This window comes from Enoplosus armatus, chromosome 21 (assembly GCF_043641665.1).
Source record: "Enoplosus armatus isolate fEnoArm2 chromosome 21, fEnoArm2.hap1, whole genome shotgun sequence".
In the NCBI taxonomy this organism is placed as follows: Eukaryota; Metazoa; Chordata; class Actinopteri; order Centrarchiformes; family Enoplosidae; genus Enoplosus; species Enoplosus armatus.
This window is the reverse complement of record NC_092200.1, coordinates 1,859,090-1,886,175: the sequence shown is the minus strand read 5'-3', so window position 1 is coordinate 1,886,175 and position 27,086 is coordinate 1,859,090. Positions and strand designations below refer to the sequence as shown.

Sequence of the window (27,086 nt, the reverse complement as noted above, 5' to 3'; positions counted from 1 at the left end):
TTCACTGTATTTATGATTTTGTTATTATCATTTAATTAAAGAACATGACATTTAAGATGAAAATCAGGTGTTTCAGAGGTCCTGAGTGAATTATCCAGTGTAGATTTTTCTTGTTATATTAAGGTTTTAAATGTGCAGCTCAACATTGCTCTGCCACAGTCAATGGACTAAACCACAGAAGAAGAAAATAGACTTCAGCATGAAGATACTCAGTGTGGATCAGTATAATATCAGCCTTATGTCTGCAGTTTAGTGTCACCACAACTTTCACATCATATTAATCTCAGCACAGAAGTAAAACATGGTGTCTGACCTCAGAGTCTCCAGTCTACAGTGTGGACTCTCCAGTCCATCAGACAGCAGCTTCACTCCTGAATCATGCAGCTTGTTGTAGTTCAGCTCCAGCTCTCTCAGATGGGAGGGGTTGGACTTCAGAGCTGAGGCCAGAGAAGCACAGCTGGTCTCTGACAAACTGCAGAGACTCAATCTGAATAAAGAATAAATGATGAAGATAAAAATCCATTTATAATCCAATCAGATGTGTTCAAGTTTTAAATGTGCAGCTCAACATTACTATGTCCTAATCAATGAGCTTTTCCCTCAAATGAGTGACTTTGTCATTGTGTTATTGTGGATCATCATGATGTCAGCCTTCTACAGACATCATCTAAATGTCTTTATCAGTCAACTTTATCTACTTACTTAAATTCAGAATCAGAAACTGTTTATTGCCAAGTAACATACATTACAAAGAATTTGTCGTGGTCTGAAGGTGCTACATTGTTTTTAACATATAACATATAATCTGACAGACAACAAGCATGTAAAAATATAAAGGTAAAAGAATAAGATAAGGTAAATAGCAAACAGTGCAGTAACCAAAATAAAGTGCCCAGATAAAGTGTCCAGTAGGGGGGTGCGTGCGTAAATGTAATGCAGGGGGGACAGCGGCGGATTTAAGGTGGGACAAAACCAGGGTGGTCCGCTCCGATTTCATGACCACAGAGGTCAGGGCGACGGGTCTGTAGTCATTTAATCCTGTGGGCCCTGGTTTTTTGGGAACGGGGATGATGGTGGAGGCCTTGAAGCAGGCTGGCACGTGGCATGTCTCCAGTGAGGTGTTGAAGATGTCCGTGAACACCGGAGACAGCTGATCGGCGCAGCGCTTCAGGCAGGATGGGGAGATGGAGTCTGGTCCAGCAGCTTTCCGGGGGTTTTGTCTCTTGAAGAGCCTGTTCACATCTCTTTCAAGGACAGAGGTGTTGATGTTGGAGGAGGGGGGGGGCACTGTGGGGGGCAGCTGTGGTGGTAGGAGGTGTGAGAGTTCAGCCCCAGGTGTAATGAGGGGGTTGGGGCTGTTGGGCAGGAGCTGGTGGGTGATGGTGTGGGGGATGGTGTCAGGACTGTCCCATTGTCTTTCAAAGCGACAGTAGAAGTCGTTGAGGCTGTTGGCGAGGCGTCGGTCGTTAGCAGAGTTGGGGGCTCTTGGCTTGTAGTTGGTGATCTGCCTGAGCCCCCTCCACACAGAAGCAGAGTCGTTGGAGGAGAACTGGTCTTGTAGTCTCTCTGAGTACAGTCGTTTAGCTTCCCTCACCGCCTTGCTAAACTTGTACTTGGCTTCCTTAAACTCCACTCTGTTGCCACTCTTGAACGCCTCTTCCTTTTCCAACCTCAGCTGTCGCAGTCTTGCTGTGAACCAGGGTTTGTTGTTGTTGTAACTCACCCTGGTCCGAGTTGGTACGCAGCAGTCCTCACAGAAGCTGATATATGACGTCACAGCCTCTGTGTACTCATCCAGACTGTTGGTAGCAGTCCTGAAAACATCCCAGTCAGTACAGTCCAAACACGCCTTCAGGTCCTCTGCAGCTTCACTGGTCCACTTATTCGAAGTTCTCACAACAGGCTTAGAAAGTTTTAATTTCTGCCTGTATGCAGGAATCAGGTGGACCATGTCGTGGTCAGAGTGTCCCAGTGCAGCGCGGGTGACGGCGTGAAAAGCATTACTGACTGTAGTGTAACAGTGATCCAGAGTGTTCCCCTCCCTGGTGGGGCATTTAATAAACTGTTTGTATTTTGGGAGTTCGTGTCTGAGATTACCTTTGTTAAAGTCACCGAGGACAATAACTAAGGAGTCCGGTTGGTCAGCTCCGTTTCCAGATGTGACCATTTACCAAAAATGATGACTTTAACTTTTAACTTTACTTTAACGACTAACAGAGGACATTTTCTACAGTTTCTTTCGGAAACAGAAGTCTGTTGTGACTGCAGACTAAATTTAGGACAAGAAACATGAAAATATAAACAAAAGAACATTTACAACTTTATGGATGTAAGTTATGTATGAACATGAATTAGGTTCAACTGTTAATGAAACATATCAGATCTACAATAGTAACAGAGTCAATGAACTGACCTCAGAGTCTCCAGTCTACAGTGTGGACTCTCCAGTCCATCAGCCAGCAGCTTCACTCCTGAATCCTGCAGCTTGTTGTAGTTCAGGTCCAGCTCTCTCAGATGGGAGGGGTTGGACTTCAGAGCTGAGACCAGAGAAGCACAGCTGATCTCTGACAAACTGCAGCGCCACAATCTGGATAAAGAATAAATGATGTCACGTTGGAAGACAATGTTCTTGCTTGAAATCATTCAGTGTTTAATAATCTGTTCAGAGCTGAAGAAGGTTTAGAATGTAGAAGTTTAGAAAATGGAAACTCCAAACACCTTAACCCAACAGGACGCAGGTTCAAAGCTGTCAAATACAAAAAGTGAAACAGAGCTCTCATTAATATTAATGACAACGTGCTGCTGCTTCAATAAAGTCGCAGTGACTTCACCTCTTAAACTCTGCCAGCTCCACCAGTGGCTCCATCTATACAAACTCATGTTGTGCAGCCAAACACAAATAAAAACCCACAGAAACTGATTTAAGATTCCACTCAAGATCCCAAAGTTTACAAAGAGGACAAATATGTCAGGATGAATTTTGAGGAAATGACAAGAAAATACATCTACACTATTTCTTTAAGGAATAATGGAGTCATAGAATCAAAGCATCTTCAGTTCAAACTATTCAGTCAGTATAAGCATCACATAGCTTCATACAGATGTTGGAAAAAGAAAATACTGAATATATTTGTTATTGTCTGACTGTTGAAACAGATGATTTATTTATTCACTGTATTTATGATTTTGTTATTATCATTTAATTAAAGAACATGACATTTAAGATGAATATCAGGTGTTTCAGAGGTCCAGAGTGAATTATCCAGTGTAGATGTTTCTTGTTATATTAAGGTTTTCAATGTGCAGCTCAACATTGCTCTGCCACAGTCAATGGACTAAACCACAGAAGAAGAAAATAGACTTCAGCATGAAGATACTCAGTGTGGATCAGTATAATATCAGCCTTATGTCTGCAGTTTAGTGTCACCACAACTTTCACATCATATTAATCTCAGCACAGAAGTAAAACATGGTGTCTGACCTCAGAGCCTCCAGTCTACAGTGTGGACTCTCCAGAAAACCACACAGCAGCTTCACTCCTGAATCCTGCAGCTCGTTGTCACTCAGGTCCAGCTCTCTCAGATGGGAGGGGTTGGACTTCAGAGCTGAGGCCAGAGAAGCACAGCTGGTCTCTGACAAACTGCAGAGACTCAATCTGAATAAAGAATAAATGATGAAGATAAAAATCCATTTATAATCCAATCAGATGTGTTCAGGTTTTAAATGTGCAGCTCAACATTACTATGTCCTAATCAGACTAGAACATTTAATTGGCACTAAAGGAACCGCACTAAGCTGGTTTAAGTCGTATTTATCAGATCGATCTCAGTTTGTACATGTTAACGATGAATCCTCCATGTACGCTAAAGTCAGTCATGGAGTTCCACAAGGTTCTGTGCTTGGACCAATACTATTCACCTTATATATGCTTCCTTTAGGAGATATCATTAGAAAACACTCCATACATTTTCATTGCTATGCGGATGATACCCAGCTATATTTATCGATCAGGCCAGAAGAACCTCGTCAGTTAGCCAAGCTCCAAGCATGCCTTAAGGACATAAAGACCTGGATGACCTGCAATCATCTGACGTTGAACTCGGACAAGACTGAAGTTATTGGAATCGGCTCCCAGTTTGGGTCCGGGAGGCAGACACACTCTACTTTTAAGATTAGGCTTAAAACTTTGCTTTTTGATAAGGTTTATAGTTAGGGCTGGCTCCGGTCTGCCTGGACCAGCCCCCTAGTTATGCTGCTATAGGCCTAGACTGCTGGGGGACTTCCCATGATGCACTGAGCTTTCCTCCTCTCCCTCTCCATCTTTACACATTCATGTCTCTCCAATGCATGTTACTAACTTTATATCTTCCCGGAGTTTCTTTGTGCTTTCTCGTCTCACAGGTTGCTGTGGATCGTGGTCCTGGTACACCTGGCTGCTGCCGCCATGGGCCCGCCTGACTCTCATCACTGCAGTTATTATGTTTAGTCGTAGTTCTGTTACTATTAAAGCTGTTCCTGCTATTATTAATCTCAGCTACTATTACAGCTGTAACTACTATTATCAGTCATATTTCCATTATTATTATAATTATAGCTGCTATTTCTACTGCTAGTGCTGCCATACATCTCTGCCTGTCTGCTTGTCCACCTGTCTGTCTGTCTCTACGTCTATCTCTCTCTCTGTCTCTTTCTGTCTGTCTATCTGTCTCTCCCCCTCTCTCCTTCTCCCTCCTTCTCCCTCCTTCTCCCTCCCTCTCTATGTCTCTCTCTCTCCCCCTCTATCTTTCTCTCAAACCCAACCGGTCAAAGCAGATGACCCCCCACCTAGAGTCTGGTTCTGCTCGAGGTTTCTGCCTCTTAAAAGGAAGTTTTTCTTGCCACTGTCGCCAAAGTGCTTGCTCATGGTGAGTCGGTCTTGACTGCTCTATTTGTAAAGTGTCATGAGATGACTTTTGTTGTGATTTGGCGCCATATAAATAAAATTGAATTGAATTGAATTGAATTAATCAATGAGCTTTTCCCTCAAATGAGTGACTTTGTCATTGTGTTATTGTGGATCATCATGATGTCAGCCTTCTACAGACATCATCCAAATGTCAGCACAACATTCATACACCTATTCATGTCAACACAGATTAATAACATGCTGCTGATCTCAGTCAAGTCTGGAATCACAGGAGAAATATCAAATCAGACAAGTTACAGGCCATTTAGTACCAAACTCCCTCTGAGTTATTATTCCTCCACTGAAACACTGTCAAACACAAAGTACTTACTTGATATGTGTAACTCAGACTGCTGAAGCCTCATATTAGTTTAAGCAGAACTTTAGAAGTCATTTCAACACAGAACAAGACTGTGGATTTTGTCCTCCATCTTGTAACATCGGAGTCAGGTTATAAATGGATTGCTTCTCAGACACCAATAACTCTTTGAATGTACATTTGGGCACGTGAGTTCTGTACTTCAACAAATATGAATCTGTCCTTGAAGACAAAGATGTCTTTGGTGCAGACTATTTATTTGGTTTTTGTTGTAATCTAAATGGCTGTGGCTTCAAATTTGATGATTTGTTAGAGAACAAAAACTTTTTAAAAACTATATACAGTCTGTTGTTGCTCTCATCAGATCTTCAACAACATTCATATCCCTCACACACTCAATAGCCTCATCAGTACTGACATCATCTTCACTGGACCACAATGTGAGCCTATGGAAGCTGAAAAACTGTCCTGTCAAACATGTCCTTTCTTTACTTTTCATTACTCTATAAATTCCTTCAGATTTGTGCAAAGGCAGATCCTGAAAGTTAATTGACCAAACTTTGTAAACCTCAGACGAGGCTTTGAATTCAATATATACAAAACAACTACATGAGCTACAGTCAGTGAACTCACGTCAGAGTCTCCAGTCTACAGTTTTGGCTCTCCAGTCCAGCAGACAGCAGCTTCACTCCTGAATCCTGCAGCTTGTTTTCATTCAGGTCCAGCTCTCTCAGATGGGAGGGGTTGGACTTCAGAGCTGAGGCCACAACTTCACAGTGAGTCTCTGAGATTCCACAGCCAGAAAGTCTGAAATGACACACATATTACAAAATGTTATTATGAAAGAGGACACTTTATATTTACTTCATCAAAACAGGTTCTGTCACCAAATGACATCAAATCCATTAACATTTGCTTTTTGATGTGGAAAGCAAATGTTAATAGATCAGCTAATCTTATCTCACTGTGTTTGACATGAAACAATCAATCTCAACCGTCAATGGGGAAACTAACTCACTCCTCAGTAGGTCGGGGACAAACCTATCTAGGGCTTATAGGGCTGGGCCCGCTTTGCTGCCGTCCAGCCAAAAGATGTCAAGAGTAAAAAAAGAATGTAAAGAATTAAAACTAATTAAAAGTCTATTCAGAAAAAATGTCTTATGTAAGAAAGGTAAAGTAGAACCTTTAATTCGAGCTGGATTTTTTTGGTCCATTTTCTTTAAGCAGGGGGTTTGGTATCCCCTTACATCCCTCATGATCACTGTGAGTGGGTGAGAATTTTGACCACTCACCACTTGTCCCTTCTGGGGAGTCTTACACATTTCATTATCATTTTCTACATGTGTTCATTTTGCCATAATTTACCATTGCTTTTGTAACACTGCATCACTTACTATCCCGGGTTTTGTTTGTGTTAGCATGAGGTTACAGGTCACATCAAAGCATATGTATGTTGAAGCAAACACACAGTCATAAGTTAGTTTCAGTTCCCTTTATTTGAGTTGCAAAGTTTGAACGTGGTTTGATTGTTTGTTTCCTTGTTCATACTTACCATTGTTTGTTCTTTTGTTTGGGCCCAGCATGCAGGACTACTGTTTGGGAGGGGGCCGCCCAGCATTTCCTGATTTTTATATTGTTGGTGATGTCATGGCTGACATCATTGGGTCAAACCAAATGGAGGGGTTTTCTTTTTTGTAGAAAGGTTTTTTCTGTTTCTCTTACACATTTCAAGTAATGTTTTAGGAATTATTTACTGTTAAAGAGCCATTCAGTAGGGTTAATGAGCGAAGGTGTAAGCTTGTGAATGGTGTTTTGATTTTCTGATTATAAGTTTGTGCTGTAGTTCACCCACTTTTGGTTTAGCACTGGCTGAAGCAGGCTTTGGGTTAATGGAACACCCTAAAAATAGTCAGTTGACTTTTGCTGGGGAGAGAGGGGAGGTCGTGTTGCCATGCAGACGTGCAGATGTGCAGTTAATTTGAGTTGCAATGAGCTCATTTTCTTAGTTTTTTTTGAGTTGCATTTAAATGGAAAACACTGTAAATAAAAAACGTCACCTCTGGGAAATCCTCATGACTGCTGAGTCTGTCTACCTACTACCTTCCTACACGCTTGAGCTAAACTATCTCACAATCACTATGAAACTGTTACGAACAAAATGATAATAATTGCATGAAAGAAATTCTCAAGGACTTTAGAAATCAACCTTTTTTGCACTCACAGCATTTGAAACAGCTCAAGACAAAATACAACTGACATATACTTTTTGCAATAAACAAGTGGAACCAGGGCAGGAACTTCACAGGGGCCGTGACGGCCATGGCCTCCATGCCCCCTCAGTTTGGCCTTATGCCCCTCAGATGATGATATGCCCTGCTGCCACAGGTGATTTAACTGTTTTCTCCTCTGCCTCTTTCTTGTCAATACAGTTTTTAGATACCAGTGTCTTTTGTTGAGATTCTGAATTCTTATTGGGCAACATAAAGTAAAACGCTGCGCACATTACCAGTGGTGGGTTTATTTATGACGATAGTTTGACACGAGCACCAGCCAACCAGGAGACTGCTAATGCAAACCAAACATTTCCAACTGTTGCAACTTCACATTAAAATCATTTAACTGGCGAAACACAAGTTGACTTTTATTATGAAGTAGTCACAGGAAATGCAATGTGTTTGTTAGTGAGATTAGCCTGACTGCTACAGCCGATCAGTTCTAAATATTGCAGGGAGAAATGGAACAAGAAGGAACAGCCACAGTGAGATATTTGATGAACTATATTAAGAATAATAAGAATTTGATAGTGTGTGTATATCTGATGAACGAAGCTGTTCATCTACACTGATTTATAATGTTAATCACATCTGGACTTACCGAGCCTTTCTGCAGTTCCTCACAGCTGGAATCAGTCTCCGTCGTCCCTCCGCTGATGTGTTGTACTTCTTCAGGTTCAACTCATCCAGAACCTCCTCTGACATCTGCAGCATGTAGGCCAGAGCTGAGCAGTGGATCTCAGAGAGCCCCTTCATTGATCTGTTCTCTGACTTCAGGAACACTTGGATCTCCTGATGGGCTGAGTGGTCGTTCATCTCCATCAGACAGTGGAAGATGTTGATGCTTCTGTCAGGAGAGATATCATCACTGTCCATCTCCTTCAGGTTGTTGATGGCTCTCTGGATGGTTTCTGGACTGTTGTCTGTCCGACCCAGCAGGCCTCCTAAGAGTCTCTGGTTGGACTCCAGAGAGAGACCATGAAGGAAGCGGACAAAAAGGTCCAGGTGGCCATTTTTACTCCTCAGGGATTTCTCCATGGCTTTCATCAGGAAGTCCTCCAGTACCTCTGTGTTCCTGTTGGTGTAACAGTGGAACTCGTAGACGGCAGCCAGAAACTCCTGAATGCTCAGATGAACAAAGCAGTAGACTGTTTTCTGGAAGATCACACACTCTCTTTTGAAGATCTCTGTACAAACTCCTGAGTACACCGAGGCCTCTGTGACATCAAGACCACACTGCTCCAGGTCTTCTTGGTAGAACATGATGTTTCCTTTCTCCAGATGTTCAAACGCCAGCCTCCCCAGCTTCAGAAGAACCTCCCTGTCAGCCTCCGTCAGCTCCTGTGGACTCGTCTCATGTCCCTCATCATACTTCTGCTTCTTCCTCTTTGTCTGAACCAGCAGAAAGTGTGAGTACAGGTCAGTCAGGGTCTTGGGCAGCTCTCCTCTCTGGTCTGTAGTCAACATGTGGTCCAGAACTGTAGCAGTGATCCAGCAGAAGACTGGGATCTGACACATGATGTGGAGGCTCCTGGATATCTTGACGTGTGAGATGATTCTGCTGGACCGCTCTTCATCACTGGATCTCCTCCTGAAGTACTCCTCCTTCTGGGCGTCAGTGAAGCCTCGTACTTCTGTTACCCTGTCGACACATGTAGGAGGGATCTGATTGGCTGCCGCAGGTCTGGAAGTTATCCAGACGAGAGCCGAGGGAAGCAGATTCCCCTCGATGAGGTTTGTCAGCAGCACGTTGACTGATGACTTCTGCGTGACATCAGACACAACCTCGTTGTTGTGGAAATCCAATGACGGTCTGCTTTCATCCAGGCCGTCAAAGATGAACAAGAGTTGACAGACAGCGAGCTTCTCTGCTGTGACCTTCTGTAATGTTGGATGGAAAACATGGAGCAGCGTGAGAAGACTGTACCGCTGGTCTTTGATCAAGTTCAGCTCCCTGAACGAAAGCAGAACCACCAGACCGACGTCTTGGTTTTCCGAGCCCTCTGCCCAGTCCAGAGTGAACTTCTGCACTGAGAAGGTTTTTCCAACGCCAGCGACGCCGTTGGTCAGAACCACTCTGATGCGTCTCTGTTGGCCAGGTAAGGCTTTAAAGATGTCGTGGCACTTGATCGGAGCGTCGTGGAGGGTCTCCATCTTGGAAGCCGTCTCAAGCTGCCTCACCTCATGTTGGGTATTAACCTCTTCACTCTGTCCCTCTGTGATGTAGAGCTCAGTGTAGATCCTGTTGAGGAGGGTTCCACTTCCTTTTTCATCAGTTCCTTCAGTCACACGTTCACATCTCCTCCTCAGACTGATCTTATGTTCATCTAAAACCTCCTGCAGACCACTATCTGCTGGAAGAGAAAAAAAAATATTCAGAGATTAAAGTGAGAGTGAGAATCTGGATAATAAAAATGTCTTTGAATTTATGATATTCATAATAATATTAAATGCACTCATAACACAACAAATATCCATCTAATAAATGAGAGTCCTTCAGACACAATGACATCAGCAGACAGATGTACAGTCTTACTGTGTACAGTGCTGGTCTGACTGGCTGTCTGCAGTCCAGATCTTGTTCTGGATCTTTCTCCACACTGGGGACAGGAGGAGTCTCCTGATGAAGCAGACTGGTCCCTGCATGAGGTGATGCAGAACCAGTGTCCACAGAACCAGTGTCCCCAACTGGTAGAGACTGGATCCTTCAGGCCGTCCTGACACAAAGCACAGCAGGACGGCTGCTCCTCCACAGGAACACTTCCCTCTGTCTTTCTGGGAGTTTAAGGAAAATCACTCAGATCATAAATCATACGGTTTGTTTTTCCCGTGCCGTCCAGAAGGTGTTAACCGTCTGCCTGAATCCATGTGAATGCAGCATTAATCCAACATACAACATCAAGGCTACAAACAACCCATAATGCAACACTGCGTAGGGGTCTGATTATATCTGGTGTTGTTGTCTTATATCTGGGCCAATACAATCACATAGTGGTAATGATATAAATATATAAACTGAAGTTAGTAGCAGTTCTCTTACTGTGTGTCTGAGGATCCAGGTTCATTACTGAAGTGTAGAGGAACATTTTTAGACTGGTCACTCTTCAAAGACAGACAGCTGGGTCCTGGAGACTCTGCTCTCCATCTGTGGTGACTTCTGGAAACACCAAAACGTTTTTATTCATTTCACATGAATCACTGTTAAATTATCGATACACAGTTCTAAATACGCAAACTATTGTTACTGATAGTTTGGTGATTAAAAAGTAACTGGAAGTTCTCTTACTGTGTGTTTGAGGGTCCAGGTTCATTACTGAAGTGTAGAGGAACATTTTTAGACTGGTCACTCTTCAAAGACAGACAGCTGGGTCCTGGAGACTCTGCTCTCCATCTGTGGTGACTTCTGGAAACACCAAAACATTTTTATTAATTTCACATGAATCACTGTTAAATTATCGATACACAGTTCTAAATACGCAAACTATTGTTACTGATAGTTTGGTGGTTAAAAAGTAACTGGAAGTTCTCTTACTGTGTGTCTGAGGGTCCAGGTTCATTACTGAAGTGTAGAGGAACATTTTTAGACTGGTCACTCTTCAAAGACAGACAGCTGGGTCCTGGAGACTCTGCTCTCCATCTTTGGTGACTTCTGGAAACACCAAAACATTTTTATTAATTTTACATGAATCACTGTTAAATTATCGATACACAGTTCTAAATACGCAAACTATTGTTACTGATAGTTTGGTGGTTAAAAAGTAACTGGAAGTTCTCTTACTGTGTGTCTGAGGGTCCAGGTTCATTACTGAAGAGTAGAGGAAACTCTTTAGACCGGTCACTCTTCAAAGACAGACAGCTGGGTCCTGGAGACTCTGCTCTGTCCTCCTCTTCCTCCACACAAACACTCATCTTCTGCACTTCAGAGGGCGTTGAGGCAAATACGCAGTGCATACAAGACGTACAAAATGAAGATGAGGATGACAAACAGGTGAAACAAGATGCAGAGGAGGAGCCTCATTTATAAAACGAACCTACGATCAACTTTGATCTAAGTATGACTTAAGCAGAAAACCACGTAACCAAGTAGTTATTTCTAAAACCTTACTTTGACGTGGAAATGGTCTTATCTCTAAGCAAACTCTAGACTTGACTTCAGTAATGTTCCTGCTGGTTATGTAGGGGTACTGCAGTTTGGGACGCGCATGTGCCCAAGCCGATATTCTATAAATAGTGTTGTATTAGAAAGCAGTAACCATGGCTGTTCCTAACTAAACCCTCATCTGTGCTATAAAGGGGAAAGGCAATGTACTTGATGTATTTTTAAATTAATTAGAGATTTATAGATCACAGGTGCAGAAGTTGCAAATGGGCTTCTTAGAACATGTGTAAGTGAGGTTTTTCATGCATTCAACGTTAGCACACCGTCGGAAATGATCTTAAGACTAAGTTCAAGTATAAATCTCAGAACATTTTAATAAATGAGGCCTGAGGAGCTGATGAGATGATGAAGCGTGCGCATCGTCTCCCAATGTGACGCTGAATGAAACTGGCATTTACAAAGATCGGCCACGTCTACGTCTAATTAAAGTCTCTGTCGACTCAAAATGGAGTCTCAGCTAACTGCTTGCACATTTTTACTGGTTGTTGCTCCCTCCCCTTTTTCATGTACCTGGATCACCTGCTCAGGTTTATGGTGAGATTAATTTATGACCAACTCTTGAGGATTTATTGTTTTTGGTTCAGTCTCATGTAATCTAGTTGAATGGTCCTGAAATAATTAATAGCTTCTAATAAGTTTCTCATATATGTATAAGTTTTATTATCTCAAACTGCTAATTCTGTAGTTCTGGACTCTGGAATCTTTTCATCAAAATGTTTACAGATAAAATATTTTAGCTTTGCCTTAAATGTTATAGGCTCAATGCCTGAAAGAACATTGTTCTTAGTTTTAAATATGTACACTAAATGTTCTGGACTTCAGTCTGTCTGAGGGATCAGTAACACTGACTGTGATCTCAGAACACAAGAATCATGAGGAACAAGTCTGTTCAAGAGTCACACACAGGACTGAGAAAAGAGGAAGAACCACACTCACACTCACAGTACACAGTATAAAGAACCCATCCAGCACCTGGTCACTTTTCTCTCAATCTGTGCTTGTTTTCTTGGGTTAACGTTAAGTTTAATGTGTATTATTCAGACAGTCGCGCTGTATTCACAGATGAGACTTTGACAGTAAAACAATAACGACGAATGAACACTCACCCTGCCTCAGACTTCCTCTTTCTCCTTCTGCTCTGTTGACTGAAGATGGAGTCTGAACTCTGACTGAACTCTTTCAGTTTTATTGCCCTTTTTTCATGTACAGTAGCTGGGCAGTGTTGTTCCTCCCCTTACTGGAAATCACATGTGCACTTTTCTTTATCCAGGTTTCTTGGACTTAAGCCAGCTAACTAAGTAAAGATTGTTGTTCGGCAAACTTAACCTAGATAGCTGGGTTGACCTACCTTGAACAATGGTTCTGGTGGTTGTCAGCTGTTGTTCAACTTTTCGACGTGAGCTCTGTCCTGGGACAGCTTCTTCACAGAACTTTGTCACGTTCCTGTTCAACTCTTTTGCTAAAAACATTTGATCATGAATTCATTTTAATCTGCATTTTAAACTTGGGCTGCGGAGCTGCTTTGTTGTTTGTTTCTGTGGCAACAAGGCCCAAAGAATGATGGGACAGTTTGGTTTGTGTAGTGACCATCTGCCCCACACATATGTAACAACAACTCTCTATGCATTTCCATCAATATTTCTGTTCCTGTTGTATTTAAGCCACAAATATCCATAATTTCAATGGATTTTGTATTGATTTTAATCTCTGTACTGACTTGGGGTGACTGGCCTCTGTAAACCTGTATGTTGTGGTTCTACTTGTGTTCATTGTACGGTAAAATCTGAACACCTCATCATTTTAACAAAGACAAAATGATTATTATTTTGTTAGCATTCAACAACATATCCCATAAGTCTGATCCATCAGCACACAGTCAAAGCCTCGAGGAGTCTGCAGCTGTTGATTGCTGACAAATCCATCGTTTAGTTTTACATTTGTTAAAATTGTCTGTCTGAAAAACACACTGTTGTATGTTTGAGTCTCAGGTCATTGTTGATGCAGCAGCACCACCTGCTGTCCAACTCAACAAACTACCAGCTGAAGTCAAATCTCTTCATCGGTTGTTAAATCACATATCAGACGTCCCTCCACGGTCACTGCTGTGTGTGTGTGTGTGTGTGTGTTGTCTTATAGCAGACACACACTCGTTTTCCAGCATGTTCAGCTCACTGAAGGACAAATACTCTCTGGGCCAATGTTTATGTATTTCATGTCACACGTTTTGTGTTTTTCTGTGTATGATGCACTCAGAAAAGTGATTATTATTATGATTATTATTCTATGGATGAAACATAAAACATTTCTTTATTATTTACTAAATGTTTTACTCTCAGCATATTCTTTTTCCATATTCTTAAGAGACTGTATGATTATATTTTCTGCTACTTTATACTTCTACTCCACTACATTTACGTGACACCTGTGATGAGCTCATAAAATAAAATGAATTGCTAAAGGTCCAATAATGTAATAGACAGTAATATAGTGTCATTGTGAAGCATAACGAGTACTTTTCCTTTTGATACTTCAACTGATAATACTTCTGTGTTTTTAATACAGAAAAAAAAGGACGCAATTTAATATTTTCATGTCGTGGCCCTGCAGCTTTTACTGAAGTTACAGATCTGAATACCTTCTAAGTGTCTTCATTACTTTTTCATTGTAACGATGAAGACTGAAACACGGAATTCACAGAGGAAACCAACAACACAACTTGTTGATCTTGGCTCGGTTTTGATGAGGAAAAAGAGATGCAACTCTGGAAATATAATGTTTGGTTCTAGATGGTTAGAAGAGTCTGTGGACTCGTCTGAAATACTTTCATAACGCTGATAAAAGAAACGACCTTCTTTTCAAACATCATCAGATTTCTCTTTCAGGAAAACGGACTCTTCCCTCCGTGACTCCACTGTATAACTGACTGCATAACATCAGCGCAGAGAGGGACACTGAGGCTGGACTCGCAGCAAAAGTAATAACATGACTTCTTACTTTCAGTCTTGTTACGGCGAGTGCAGCTTGACGCTAACAGGTACGAGGCTGGCGGCTCCTGACACGGTGTTGAGAAGCCGGCTTTCGGCTCTCTGTCCGGTTGGCTTCACTTCACTGCTACAGATGTCACGCGCACAAACACGTACTGCGCTGGCGCTAAAGCTAGCTGGCTAATGCTAGCCAAACGGTCTTTTAGCCTCCACGCCACAATGTGGAGAAAAAGTGGAGAAAAATGGAGCACAGCCTATCAAAACAGCGACCTGTTGGATGGAGACATTTAAAACGTGAATACACCTGAATTCTGTCAAGTTTAAAGTCGAAACGGCATTTTTTAACGTCCGTATCGTGACGCAGAGTGAAGCAGCATCGGGCAGGCGGGACGTGACGTTGAGGAATATGATTTGACCGTTGAAAAGTGGGCGCGTCATAACCGACGTACCAGGCTGTTGCTAGCTAGCTAGCTAACGAGCGTTTAGCTCTGTGCCGCTAAAAGCTGAAGACTGATTGGTGGCTGGATGTCGTGACGTTATTAGTCATGTTTTATTTTACAGGAAGAAAACATGATTGGATTTTGATATAAGAATACAAAGACATAGATTTTTTGTTTTATTTATTGTTTTGCACATGTTGTTAGATGGCTGCACAACATGACTGTGATCTAAAAGGTTTAAAAGGGAATCTTTCACTTCAGTACTTGTGGTCGCTTCAGATGCATTGTGTGTCTTCTTGTGATCTGATGATTCTGAATCTTGTTACATCAGTATGATTTCTGCTCAGCATGGTCACGCTGATGTTTGGACAGAGCAGAAGAACTTCCTGTACTGCAGAGTGGGGTCATGAAAAGCTTTGTGGTTCTGACCTCAGTGTCTGGACGGGATCTTTGGCTGCAGGTTGGACTCTGTGGTGTCCTTAAATATCCTGCAGATGATCCAGCGAACAGCTGGAAACATGTGGCTCCCCACACAGCTGAGGCCTGTTAACACTCGACCATCCGGAGAACCGAGCTGATGTTTCAGTTTTTGTTTTTTTTCTACAATGTTGGGGCTGTCATTCATGGATGAAAGCTTTTATTTGCTTTTAAACGTGCAGGAAATAAACTTTGATGATTTAAACAAACTGATCTCCTCTCGCAGGTCGTTCAGTATCTCGAGAGACCTCCTGGTCCAATAAAATGAATGAAATAAATACTGTAAATGTGACACTTCACTTCAGGGACATGTAGGTCTTTTATTGTCTCGTTCAGGAAGTGGACGCTCGTTTCTTGAAAAGCGGCTTCCTGTTTTCGGGACCTACACGGTTGATGGGAGACGTTCAGGCAGAATACAGTTTACATGCAGCTTTCAACCATCAGCAGCACTCAGAGGAGTGTAGTCCTGGGTGACGTGGTGCGCTCCAGATGTGCGTCACAGGGGGCGCTATGACCTGTGATAAATGAAGGAAATCACATTGCTTTGGAAAACTCCTGTGAATCTTGCATCAGGATCATGATGCAGCATCTCACACAATTCAATTCAATAAAAAAAAAAGAAATATATAACAATATATTTATTGTGTCTTCACCAAAGCTTCGATTTATAAACCCTCCATACAGAATGCTTTATTAGAAAGATAAAAGCAATAAGAAAATGGCTTCGTAACAAAATGTGGGACACACTTTGTTATTATTTCCCTCCTCTTGCTCTGACAGAATGAGTGATCGTTGTGTTTAAAGGGAGGAGGAGACTTGGCTGTTCTCCGATCAGATTGGACTTCGTCCCTCTGTGCTCTGTAGGTGCGGCATGAAGACAAATCCAGTCTGACGGTGAAAAATGTGTGAAGTGGCAGAGAAGCAGTTCTCTTCCAGTCACAGATGAAGTGAACAAACTGAAATCAATGAGTAAAAAGCAGGCGGTACAGCTTTACACAGAACAACATAGGTATTTGTTTGGAGCCAATAGACTTCATGGACGTGCAATACTGAGTAGTTTTTAGTGCTCTTTGAAGAGTCTTGATTGAAATGTGAGGTCATTAAACATCAGTACACACTTGAGGTCCTTGTTCTTCACTTGATTGATTTCCGTTTTCTGGTTTTAGACTTGAGTTGCTTTGCAGATTAAGATTTTACACACAGAACACATGATGCCTTGTTACAGATTCAACTAACTAACATTAAAGAAAACAGCTAAACTCCACGTTGACCGACTACAACAGTAAGAAGCTGCTTACACACAGAAGTAATAATCCAATAACATGATGCACAACAGTCAAATACACACTTGTGTACTTCAAGTCTATTTTGTATGATATTTTTAACTTTTAGGTAAGTATAATTTTCAATGCAGAACTTCCACATGTAGTAGTATTGTCACAGTGTGGTATTGCTACTATTCCTCAAGGATCGGAATACTTCCTCCACACTGAACCACAGTACTGTTTGTAGTACTGACACACACCTTTGTTTGTGTTGTGATCCTCGTTCAGGTGATTTTGTTGGTGCGAGACTCAAAATGAGGCTCTGCGATGAAGCTGAGGACAGAAACGCTGCAGACGAGGAGACAGCAGAGTCTGCGGCCTCCAGCTGCTCCAGAGTCAGCGAGCGGCTCGACGTGCCGCGTCACCTACAGTGAGACCAGATCCATCGTTCACCTTTTACATGAACATTAACTTTAACATTGGACATCTAAACATTTCCTCAGTCAATCCACTTCACAAGCACCGATAATCAGAATAAATAGGTTTACCTTTGCATCACTTCTCTGTCTCATATCAAGAATGTGTGTGAGGCCTGATTTTGATGTATTCAGGCACAAAGTCACCTGCTCACCTGTTTGATTTCAGGCAGCTGCTTCATTCTGTCAGGACTGTTCCACCTTCTGTGAGTCAGAACAGTCGGACTGTAAAACCTCAAAGGAGAAGTAGCTCAGTCTCCCTCCTACAAATGCAAACTTAAATTCTTAAGAAATGAAACTCACCCTGGCTCAGTTCTTACTACAGCCTCACCAGCTTCTGGTGGCTGATTAGAGCAAACGTTAGCAAACGTCTGGATGAATACTGCTCCCTGACTTTATAAGTCTTCTCTGCTGGAGGCTCCGTTACACTAGAGAAAGTTCCTTATGGTCCCGTTGAACTCTCTTTCAGCGATGACGAACAGACGAGCAGAGCGGAGTTTACAGCAGCCATCTACCTGCTGCTGACACAGAATCCATCCCAACACTTCAGCTTCAACTCTCAGCCTTCGGACGCAAAGTAAGAATCACTTCGTTAAAGACACCGTTTGACATGTGGAGAGGATCGATATGTATGTTGAATATGAGCCCAGAGTAAGGCGGCGATTTGCTTAGCTTAGCATGAAGACTGGAAGCAGGGGGGAAACAGCGAGCCTGGAATGTCCAAAGTGCAAACACACACCTACCAACACCTGTAAAGCTCAATGAATGTGTATGTACATTATGTACACAGTACATAACCCCACCATAACGTGTCATTTTGAATGGATTAAATACATGAGACTTAAATGTTAATTAGATAGGCAGAGGTGGAATGTACCTGAGTACATTTACTCAAGTACTGTACTTACTGTAGGTGCAATTACTAGTACTTTCGTTGGCTATTTCCATTTTATGATACTTCTACTCCACTAAATTTCACAGGACAATATTATACTTTTTACTCCACTACATTTACATGTATGTGACAAATATAGTTACTTTGCAAAATGTGTTTTTTTTGTGTACAAAATATATAATTGTTGAAATGAAATATGATGCATTGTTAAAGATGAAGTACCCGTTAACCCGCTAACAGTTTGTATATCACACTACAGTACCTGTAACACTGAGAGCAGCCATTTTCCTGCATTATGAGTACTTTTACTTTTGACACCTTAAGTACATTTTGCTGATAATACTTATGTACTTTTACGCAAGTAAGATTGTGATTTCAGGACTTTTATTTATGGAGTATTTTTGCTTTTACTACTTTTACACAAGTATCTGAATACTTCCTCTATGACAGAGCCAGGCTAGCTGCTTCCCCCGTTTCCAGTCTTAATGCTAAGCTACGCTAATCGGCTTTTCGATGTAGCCTCATATTTAGAAATTTCTCATCAATTTGAATCAAAATGTTGAACCATTTTTTGTTTTTCTATTTTCCATTTCAGGAGTTTAAATTTCACCTCTTATTTTAAAATCATTTTCTTTTCAACACGTAATCACGAGCTGAAGATCCTGAGTAGTCCACAACTGTAATAGTTTAGTTGCCATTTTCTGATGAACCTGTAGATGAGTGAGTGTTTGTGGCCTCATGCAGAGCAGATGTCACTTATGCTGAGCTTTGAATGTAATTTCAGACTTGTGTGCGTGCGGACGAGCAGTAAGGGATACGTTCCAAATTTCTAGATTCCGGCTTGAAAACTTACAGTAAGTTCACGTCTCCTTGTTCATGTTACACCAGGATGAACTGTTCTTCAGTCAAACATACGTGATGTCAACATGTTCCAGAGGTTTTGCTGCAGTCAGGAGGAACGAGTCCTTGAAGAGCGGCCACTCGATGGGAAGCGTCACAGCGAGCTTCATCGTTCCAGTCGGATGAGAAGTCTCCTCCTCGAGCTGCTGAAGGAGCTCTGCTTGTAAATCATCAGCCGTCGTGTGATGAAGGTTGTTCGGCAGCACAAAGCTCACAGCCTGTATGCAGAACGGCTGGAGATGGAAATCCAAACTGAGCTTTTGACGTGAAATTTGTGTCTGAATTTTTAAGACTTTTCATTCATCCAGATAACTTCCAGTTCCTTAAAGCGATAATGTGATTATAACATGTTTTGTTTGTAGGAACAAAATGAGACAATACTGATGAGACTGTGGGGGTCAAACGACAAACGAGCACCAAAAACTCCACGTAGAAGCTTTAAAATGTCCTCACATTGACTTCCATATATTCTTCATTAATTCCAGACTCTTTAAAGCATTTTTCAGTTTCTATACAACGAATTACTTTCAGTATCAGTAAAATGTTCACTGACAACGTATTTCATTAGTTTTCTGCTGAAATATCTGCTTGTAGTGACAACAGTTGTTAAGCTTTGTTATGGTTGTAACCTCAGAGAAAGATGCTGCTCCGGTTTAATACTGAAAACGTGCTTTTGTTTCCGAACCCGAACCACACGAAGACTCTGGATGTGAGTGTCCTGAACACACGCCTGTTTTCACCAGAGTGAAAACTATCTAGTGCCATAAAAGCGTGACTCCTCCTCTTTGGTTTCCTGATGCTCATCGTCTTCGAACTGAAATCTCCAGTTTGCTCTCTGGACTTGTCTCGCTGCTTTGGCGCCTGCGTTTCTGCAGCGCTGCAGGATGTTTGAAGTGTTTCTCTGTTTATCTGTTGAACGACTCTCTGAGAAATGAGTCTTATTGTTTTTATTCTCCATGAAAATTAGCTATGAAATCACAACAACTATGAAGTATACCGTCATATATTGAGATTAAATCATATTTTTATGCAGAATTGTCATTGAGTAGTTTATGTATATTATATATATTACAATAAAAGAAATGGCTTCTAAATGTTGATTAAAGTTTGGGCTTCATTATCAAATCTTATTTTTCTGGGTTGAAAACTAACAAATGATGTATAATACATTGTTAGACACAGTTCTTCTGTGTTGTTCACATGTTGTCTGTTTTCTAATACTTGATAATATATAATATATAGAATCATAGATGTGTTATTTACCTGTATGTACACATTGCTTGTGTCTGTTCTTTGTTTTAGGAACATCGGTGAATATTTAAGAATCAGTCTTGAAGGCATTAGTGATGAATTCAGAAAGAAGGCATGACAGTGATTCTGATTAACTGTCAGGGTTCCCCTGCATCCTTGTAAAACCTGGAACACCTGGAAATCCTCAATGCTGATTTCTTGTCATGGAAAAGACCCAGACATTCACCAAAATGTTCCAGACAAGAAAAAGCTTCATAACGTACAGTAACTATAATCAGGTTGCATCTGAGTGTTTGAGTGTTTTGTTGGTGGGGGTCCCAGTGGGACTGAAACTGTAACTGTGCATCACGACCTTCCTCCGTTTTTATGACACGTTTTAAGTGTGTTTGTCTTTCAGGAAGTCTGTTTCACAAAGCTTCTGCCCGCCGCTGTGAGGCAATAAAGTTTTTGAAATCTGATTTGAATCATGGTCACTTCATTTATTAACTCAAATAATCAGGTATCACATTATTAAGTTAATCAGTTCAAATGTTGATTATAGATGAATTATTTATGTAACATTTACAACATGACAGGTATTTGATTTATTTCTCCTTTTAGACTCAGAGGAAGGTTTTGATTTTTGTTGACATGATTTAAGTCTTTATATGAAATGAATAAAATCATTTATGTTTAAACTAAACACATTTGTATGTTCGGTCTTCTTGAGTTCAGACTTTGAAGGTTACTTCCAAAACATCTGAAAATATTTAAACATCAAAATTATAATAAAAATATGTAAAACAAACAATAAAACCCACCACAATGTACATCAAGAGACATAACACCTGCCATACATCAGGCCATCATCATCATCATCATCATCATCATCATCATCCGACCCCATCATCAGTGGTTTAAACCAGTTAAATGGTGACATCTGCTGGCAGAGAGCAGCTCCAGCAGGAGCTACAGGACATGAACGCTGGTGAAAACAACTGCTTCAACACTGATTTCTGTGGGGAAAAGCTCCGCAGGTTGACTGTATGTGTCTGTGTTGATCATGTAATGTGAAAACTGAACCTCCTTTGGCCTGAAAACACGATGTATTTACATCGGATTATTTTCATGTGTGTACTTCTAATCGTTTTATAGACACGATTAATGCATATAAAATCTAGAATCTGCATTTTTAACAGTTTTTTCTTTCACATCAAACATCATATACAAACTGAAATATTAAGATACTGACTTCCCACCAAAATGCAGACAGAATCTGTTGTAGTCAGTTGAGAAACTTCAGTAAAACCTTGAACCCAGACTTTGTTCAGTTTTTAACTTCTTAATTTAAAATAATATTATTATTGTTAATAATAGGTGGAGGGGGTGGTGGAGTGTGTAGCAGAAGGGGTGGAGGAGTCTCAGTGTGTCTAGAGACTGTGCAGAAGGACCGAGCAGCAGCAGAGCAGTCCAGATACACTGATGATCCTCTGTCACATCCAGAGGAACACACAGGGATGATGGTGGACTTGACACTGAGTCTGACAGTGGAGCTGATCTCAGAGCAGTTCAGACTTGTTGCGATTCCTCCGTCAGTCACAGCTGGACGAAGCTCTCCTCTCCACTCGACCTCCCAGTGACATTTCCCAGTCTGAGCCTCTCAACACAATCACTCCCACTGTGACGGAGACCACGGCTTCCATCTGATGAGAGAAGAAGACAGACAGCAGAAGTCATAAACCAGTGTTTACAGAGACTCCCTGCATCAGCTGTCAGTCAGTGATGCAGCACATCCAGCATGAAGACCAGCAGGGACCTCAGTCCTGCTCAGACCAGAAGTGGAGCGGCTGTGCAGCGTAGCCAGCTTCCTCTCAGCTCTCATGTTAACGTATTGGAGTGAACACACTGAGCTGACTTTGGCCATCGAGTCTGTTGACTCTGCAGATTCACTGCAGTACACAGAGTCCCTGAACGCATCATTACTGCAGAAACAGAGAGATATTCACTGCTCACTTTAATGATGGATTTACTGCTGTCAGGGTCCAGAGCTGTTAAAAACCAGAGTCTCAGTCACATTTCAACATTTCATCTACTTTTGAAATGTTACATGACAAATATGTAAATATGGAGTCTGCTATAAAAATATTTGGACAAAACAAGAGACAAGTGGACAGATATATATATGATGTTAAAGGTCCTACATGTTCATACAAAGACTGAGCAGCGAAACGTCAGCTGTGATTACTGGACTTCAGCAGAGGTTCTGGTCTGGACAAAGACCTCATGGTTACTAAATGTAACCGTGGTTCTTTGAAATAAGAGCCGGTGATTTGCAGGCTTCAGTCAGACTGATCTCAGAGCTGTGACAAAGATGAACTGATCAGTGTTTAGTGTTGAAATGAGAGAACAAACACTCTGAGATCAGATTTGATGGTACGACAGTTGGATGAATGAGGACCACTGTCTCTACACATCTTGTTATGCTGTCAGCTGTCATCCAACTTTATTTCCTGTAGACATGAACACAACAACAACAGTCGTCTTCACGTCAACTCATGATCACAACGAGCTTCTGGCTCATCTGATTGGCTGGCTGTTCTCTCTCTCTCTGTCTTTCTGTCCAATCCTGAAGCCTGTCACCATTCTCCTCTCACAGCTTCACTGAGAAGGTTGGAGGTTTACAGGAAATACTGATACTAACTGTGTTTAGTACAATACTGCTGAAACCAGCATGGACTGACTCAGACCCTCTACTGACCTCCGAGTCTCCAGAGTCTCCAGTCTACAGTGTGGACTCTCCACAAGATCAGACAGCAGCTTCACTCCTGAATCCTGCAGGTTGTTGTAGTTCAGGTCCAGCTCTCTCAGATGGGAGGGGTTGGACTTCAGAGCTGAGGCCAGAGAAGCACAGCTGGTCTCTGACAAACTGCAGTCTCTCAATCTGGATAAAGAATAAATGATGTCACTTTAGAAGACAATGTTCCTGCTTGAAATCATTCAGTGTTTAATAATCTGTTCAGAGCTGAAGAAGGTTTAGAATGTAGAAGTTTAGAAAATGGAAACTCCAAACACCTGAACCCAACAGGATGCAGGTTCAAAGCTGTCAAATACAAAAAGTGAAACAGAGCTCTCATTAATATTAATGACAACGTGCTGCTGCTTCAATAAAGACGCAGTGACTTCACCTCTTAAACTCTGCCAGCTCCACCAGTGGCTCCATCTATACAAACTCATGTTGTGCAGCCAAACACAAATAAAATCCCACAGAAACTGATTTAAGATTCCACTCAAGATCCCAAAGTTTACAAAGAGGACAAATATGTCAGGAAGAATTTTGAGGAAATGACAAGAAAATACATCTACACTATTTCTTTAAGGAATAATGGAGTCATAGAATCAAAGCATCTTCAGTTCAAACTATTCAGTCAGTATAAGCATCACATAGCTTCATACAGATGTTGGAAAAAGAAAATACTGAATATATTTGTTATTGTCTGACTGTTGAAACAGATGATTTATTTATTCACTGTATTTATGATTTTGTTATTATCATTAAATTAAAGAACATGACATTTAAGATGAAAATCAGGTGTTTCAGAGGTCCAGAGTGAATTATCCAGTGTAGATGTTTCTTGTTATATTAAGGTTTTAAATGTGCAGCTCAACATTGCTCTGCCACAGTCAATGGACTAAACCACAGAAGAAGAAAATAGACTTCAGCATGAAGATACTCAGTGTGGATCAGTATAATATCAGCCTTATGTCTGCAGTTTAGTGTCACCACAACTTTCACATCATATTAATCTCAGCACAGAAGTAAAACATGGTGTCTGACCTCAGAGTCTCCAGTCTACAGTGTGGACTCTCCAGTCCATCAGACAGCAGCTTCACTCCTGAATCCTGCAGCTTGTTGTAGTTCAGGTCCAGCTCTCTCAGATGGGAGGGGTTGGACTTCAGAGCTGAGGCCAGAGAAGCACAGCTGGTCTCTGACAAACTGCAGAGACTCAATCTGAAGAAAGAATAAATGATGAAGATAAAACTCCACTTATAATCCAATCAGATGTGTTCAGGTTTTAAATGTGCAGCTCAACATTACTATGTCCTAATCAATGAGCTTTTCCCTCAAATGAGTGACTTTGTCATTGTGTTATTGTGGATCATCATGATGTCAGCCTTCTACAGACATCATCCAAATGTCTTCATCAGTCAACTTTATCTACTTAAATCAAATATAAGGTAAGTAGCAAACAGTGCAGTGACCAAAATAAAGTGCCCAGATAAAGTGTCCAGTAGGGGGGTGCGTGCGTAAATGTAATGCAGGGGGGACAGGGGCGGTGTACGCTAACATAACGTATAACTTGTGTTTGTGTTTGGGCGGGGGGGGGGGTGTCTGGCCGTGTTCGTCAGGTTGACTGCAGAGGGGAAGAAACTGTTTTTGTGGCGGGAGGTTTTGGTCCTGATGGACCGCAGCCTCCTGCCGGAGGGGAGGGGGTCAAACAGATAGTGTCCAGGGTGGGAGGGGTCGGCAGCGATCTTCCCTGCTCTCCTCAGGGTCCTGGAGGAGTACAGGTCCTGAAGAGATGGGAGGTTGCAGCCAATCACCCTCTCTGCAGAGCAGATGATACGCTGCAGTCTGCTCCTGTCCTTGGTGGAGGCAGCAGCGTACCAGACGGTGATGGAGGAGGTGAGGATGGACTCTATGACGGCAGTGTAGAAGTGAACCAGCGATGTCCATCCTCTCCAGAGATGAGTCCGATGAGGGTGGTGTCGTCCGCGAACCTCAGGAGCTTGACGGACTGGTGACTGGAGGTGCAGCTGTTGGTGTACAGGGAGAAGAGTAGAGGAGAAAGAACGCAGCCTTGAGGGGAGCCGGTGCTGATCGTCCGCGAGTCTGAGACGTGTTTCCCCAGCTTCACGTGCTGCTTCCTGTCAGACAGGAAATCTGTGATCCACCTGCAGGGGGGGTCAGGAGCGTTCAGCTGGGAGAGCTTGTCCTGAAGAAGAGCCGGGACGATCGTGTTGAAAGCAGAGCTGAAGTCCACAAACAGGATCCTGGCGTAGGATCCTGTGGAGTCCAGGTGCTGGAGGATGTAGTGTAGGGCAAACTTGACGGCGTCGTCTACAGACCTGTTGGCTCTGTAGGCGAACTGCAGGGGGTCCAGCAGAGGGTCGGTGATGGATTTGAGGTGGGACAAAACCAGGTTGTTCCGCTCCGATTTCATGACCACAGAGGTCAGGGCGACGGGTCTGTAGTCATTTAATCCTGTGGGCCCTGTTTTTTTGGGAACGGGGATGATGGTGGAGGCCTTGAAGCAGGCTGGCACGTGGCATGTCTCCAGTGAGGTGTTGAAGATGTCCGTGAACACCGGAGACAGCTGATCGGCGCAGCGCTTCAGGCAGGATGGGGAGATGGAGTCTGGTCCAGCAGCTTTCCGGTGGTTTTGTCTCTTGAAGAGTCTGTTCACATCTCTTTCAAGGACAGAGGTGTTGATGTTGGAGGAGGGGGGGGGCACTGTGGGGGGCAGCTGTGGTGGTAGGAGGTGTGAGAGTTCAGCCCCAGGTGTAATGAGGGGGCTGGGGCTGTTGGGCTGGAGCTGGTGGGTGATGGTGTGGGGGATGGTGTCAGGACTGTCCCATTGTCTTTCAAAGCGACAGTAGAAGTCGTTGAGGCTGTTGGCGAGGCGTCGGTCGTTAGCAGAGTTGGGGGCTCTTGGCTTGTAGTTGGTGATCTGCCTGAGCCCCCTCCACACACTCTTAAACGCCTCTTCCTTTTCCAACCTCAGCTGTCGCAGTCTTGCTGTGAACCAGGGTTTGTCGTTGTTGTAACTCACCCTGTGCGCATGCGCATGCGCCGACGTGCATGCAGCCGGTTATAGTCCTTACAGTCGCTCCTGTTTGTTTTCTTCTTTTTCATACTTTTCTCCTTTATTTCTTTATTTAACTCAGAACTTTTTTAAGTACTGACTTTTGAAGTTGTACCCTCTTCAAACATGCTGGTGGAGAGAGTTCTGGTACTTTTTTTCACTCTGGAATTACTTTCATTCAAACATCGGACGGTCGCGCAGCAACTTCTAGGCCGCTTTGTTTACTCCAGAGATCAGCTGATCGCTCTGAAGCCGGCCGGCTTGGAGACCAGATCATCGGAGATCCCCGCTGAAATCTGGAGAAAAACACGCAGAGGATGCAGAGGGGGAACGAAGCGACGAGGGAAGAGAGTTGGGTCGAGACAGCAGAGGTTTATGGAGAAAAGGAGATATAAACCGTGTCTCCCCTCTCTCGTCATGGGCAACGTGAGATCGCTGGCAAACAAGATGGACAAGCTGACGGCGCTGGCCAGGAGTCAGAGGGAGTACCGGGAGTGTAGTTTAATGTGCTTTACGGAGACATGGCTGCACCAGGACATTCCCGGCGACAACGTATCCATCGACGGCTTTCAGACCGTCCGGGCCGACAGGGATTGCACCAGGAGCGGTAAGCGCAAAGGAGGGGGGCTTGCCGTTCTCGTTAACAACCGGTGGTGCAATCCTTCCCACATCACCATCAAGGATCGTGTCTGTTGCCCGGACATTGAACTGTTGGCTGTTGGACTCAGGCCATATTATTTGCCCAGGGAGTTCTCACATGCCATTGTTGTGACTGTTTACATCCCCCCCTCTGCCAACCCGAAGTCGGCGTGTGACATCATTCACTCCGCCATAGCCCGTTTACAGACTCAACACCCGA

General features: G+C 42.6%; 1 protein-coding gene and 1 long non-coding RNA gene across 2 annotated transcripts in view; one reads left to right on the top strand and one right to left on the bottom strand.

The window, feature by feature from the left end:
- Positions 1–27,086, bottom strand: part of LOC139303965 (uncharacterized) — a 45,548-nt gene that overhangs the window by 2,555 nt on the left and 15,907 nt on the right. Inside the window, exons 9-18 of the mRNA XM_070927783.1 lie at positions 24,199–24,372; positions 23,122–23,304; positions 12,669–12,675; positions 11,316–11,449; positions 11,070–11,186; positions 10,074–10,312; positions 8,139–9,891; positions 5,898–6,071; positions 3,482–3,655; positions 2,414–2,572 (exon numbers count right to left, since the gene is read on the bottom strand). Coding sequence (XP_070783884.1) covers positions 2,414–2,572; positions 3,482–3,655; positions 5,898–6,071; positions 8,139–9,891; positions 10,074–10,312; positions 11,070–11,186; positions 11,316–11,449; positions 12,669–12,675; positions 23,122–23,304; positions 24,199–24,372 — 3,114 coding nt within the window. The remainder of the gene's footprint in view (positions 1–2,413; positions 2,573–3,481; positions 3,656–5,897; positions 6,072–8,138; positions 9,892–10,073; positions 10,313–11,069; positions 11,187–11,315; positions 11,450–12,668; positions 12,676–23,121; positions 23,305–24,198; positions 24,373–27,086) is intronic.
- On the top strand, positions 17,151–19,857 carry LOC139304548 (uncharacterized). Its single transcript, XR_011599127.1, has 4 exons — positions 17,151–17,292; positions 17,808–17,915; positions 19,018–19,087; positions 19,169–19,857. It is a non-coding gene; the product is annotated as an uncharacterized lncRNA (long non-coding RNA).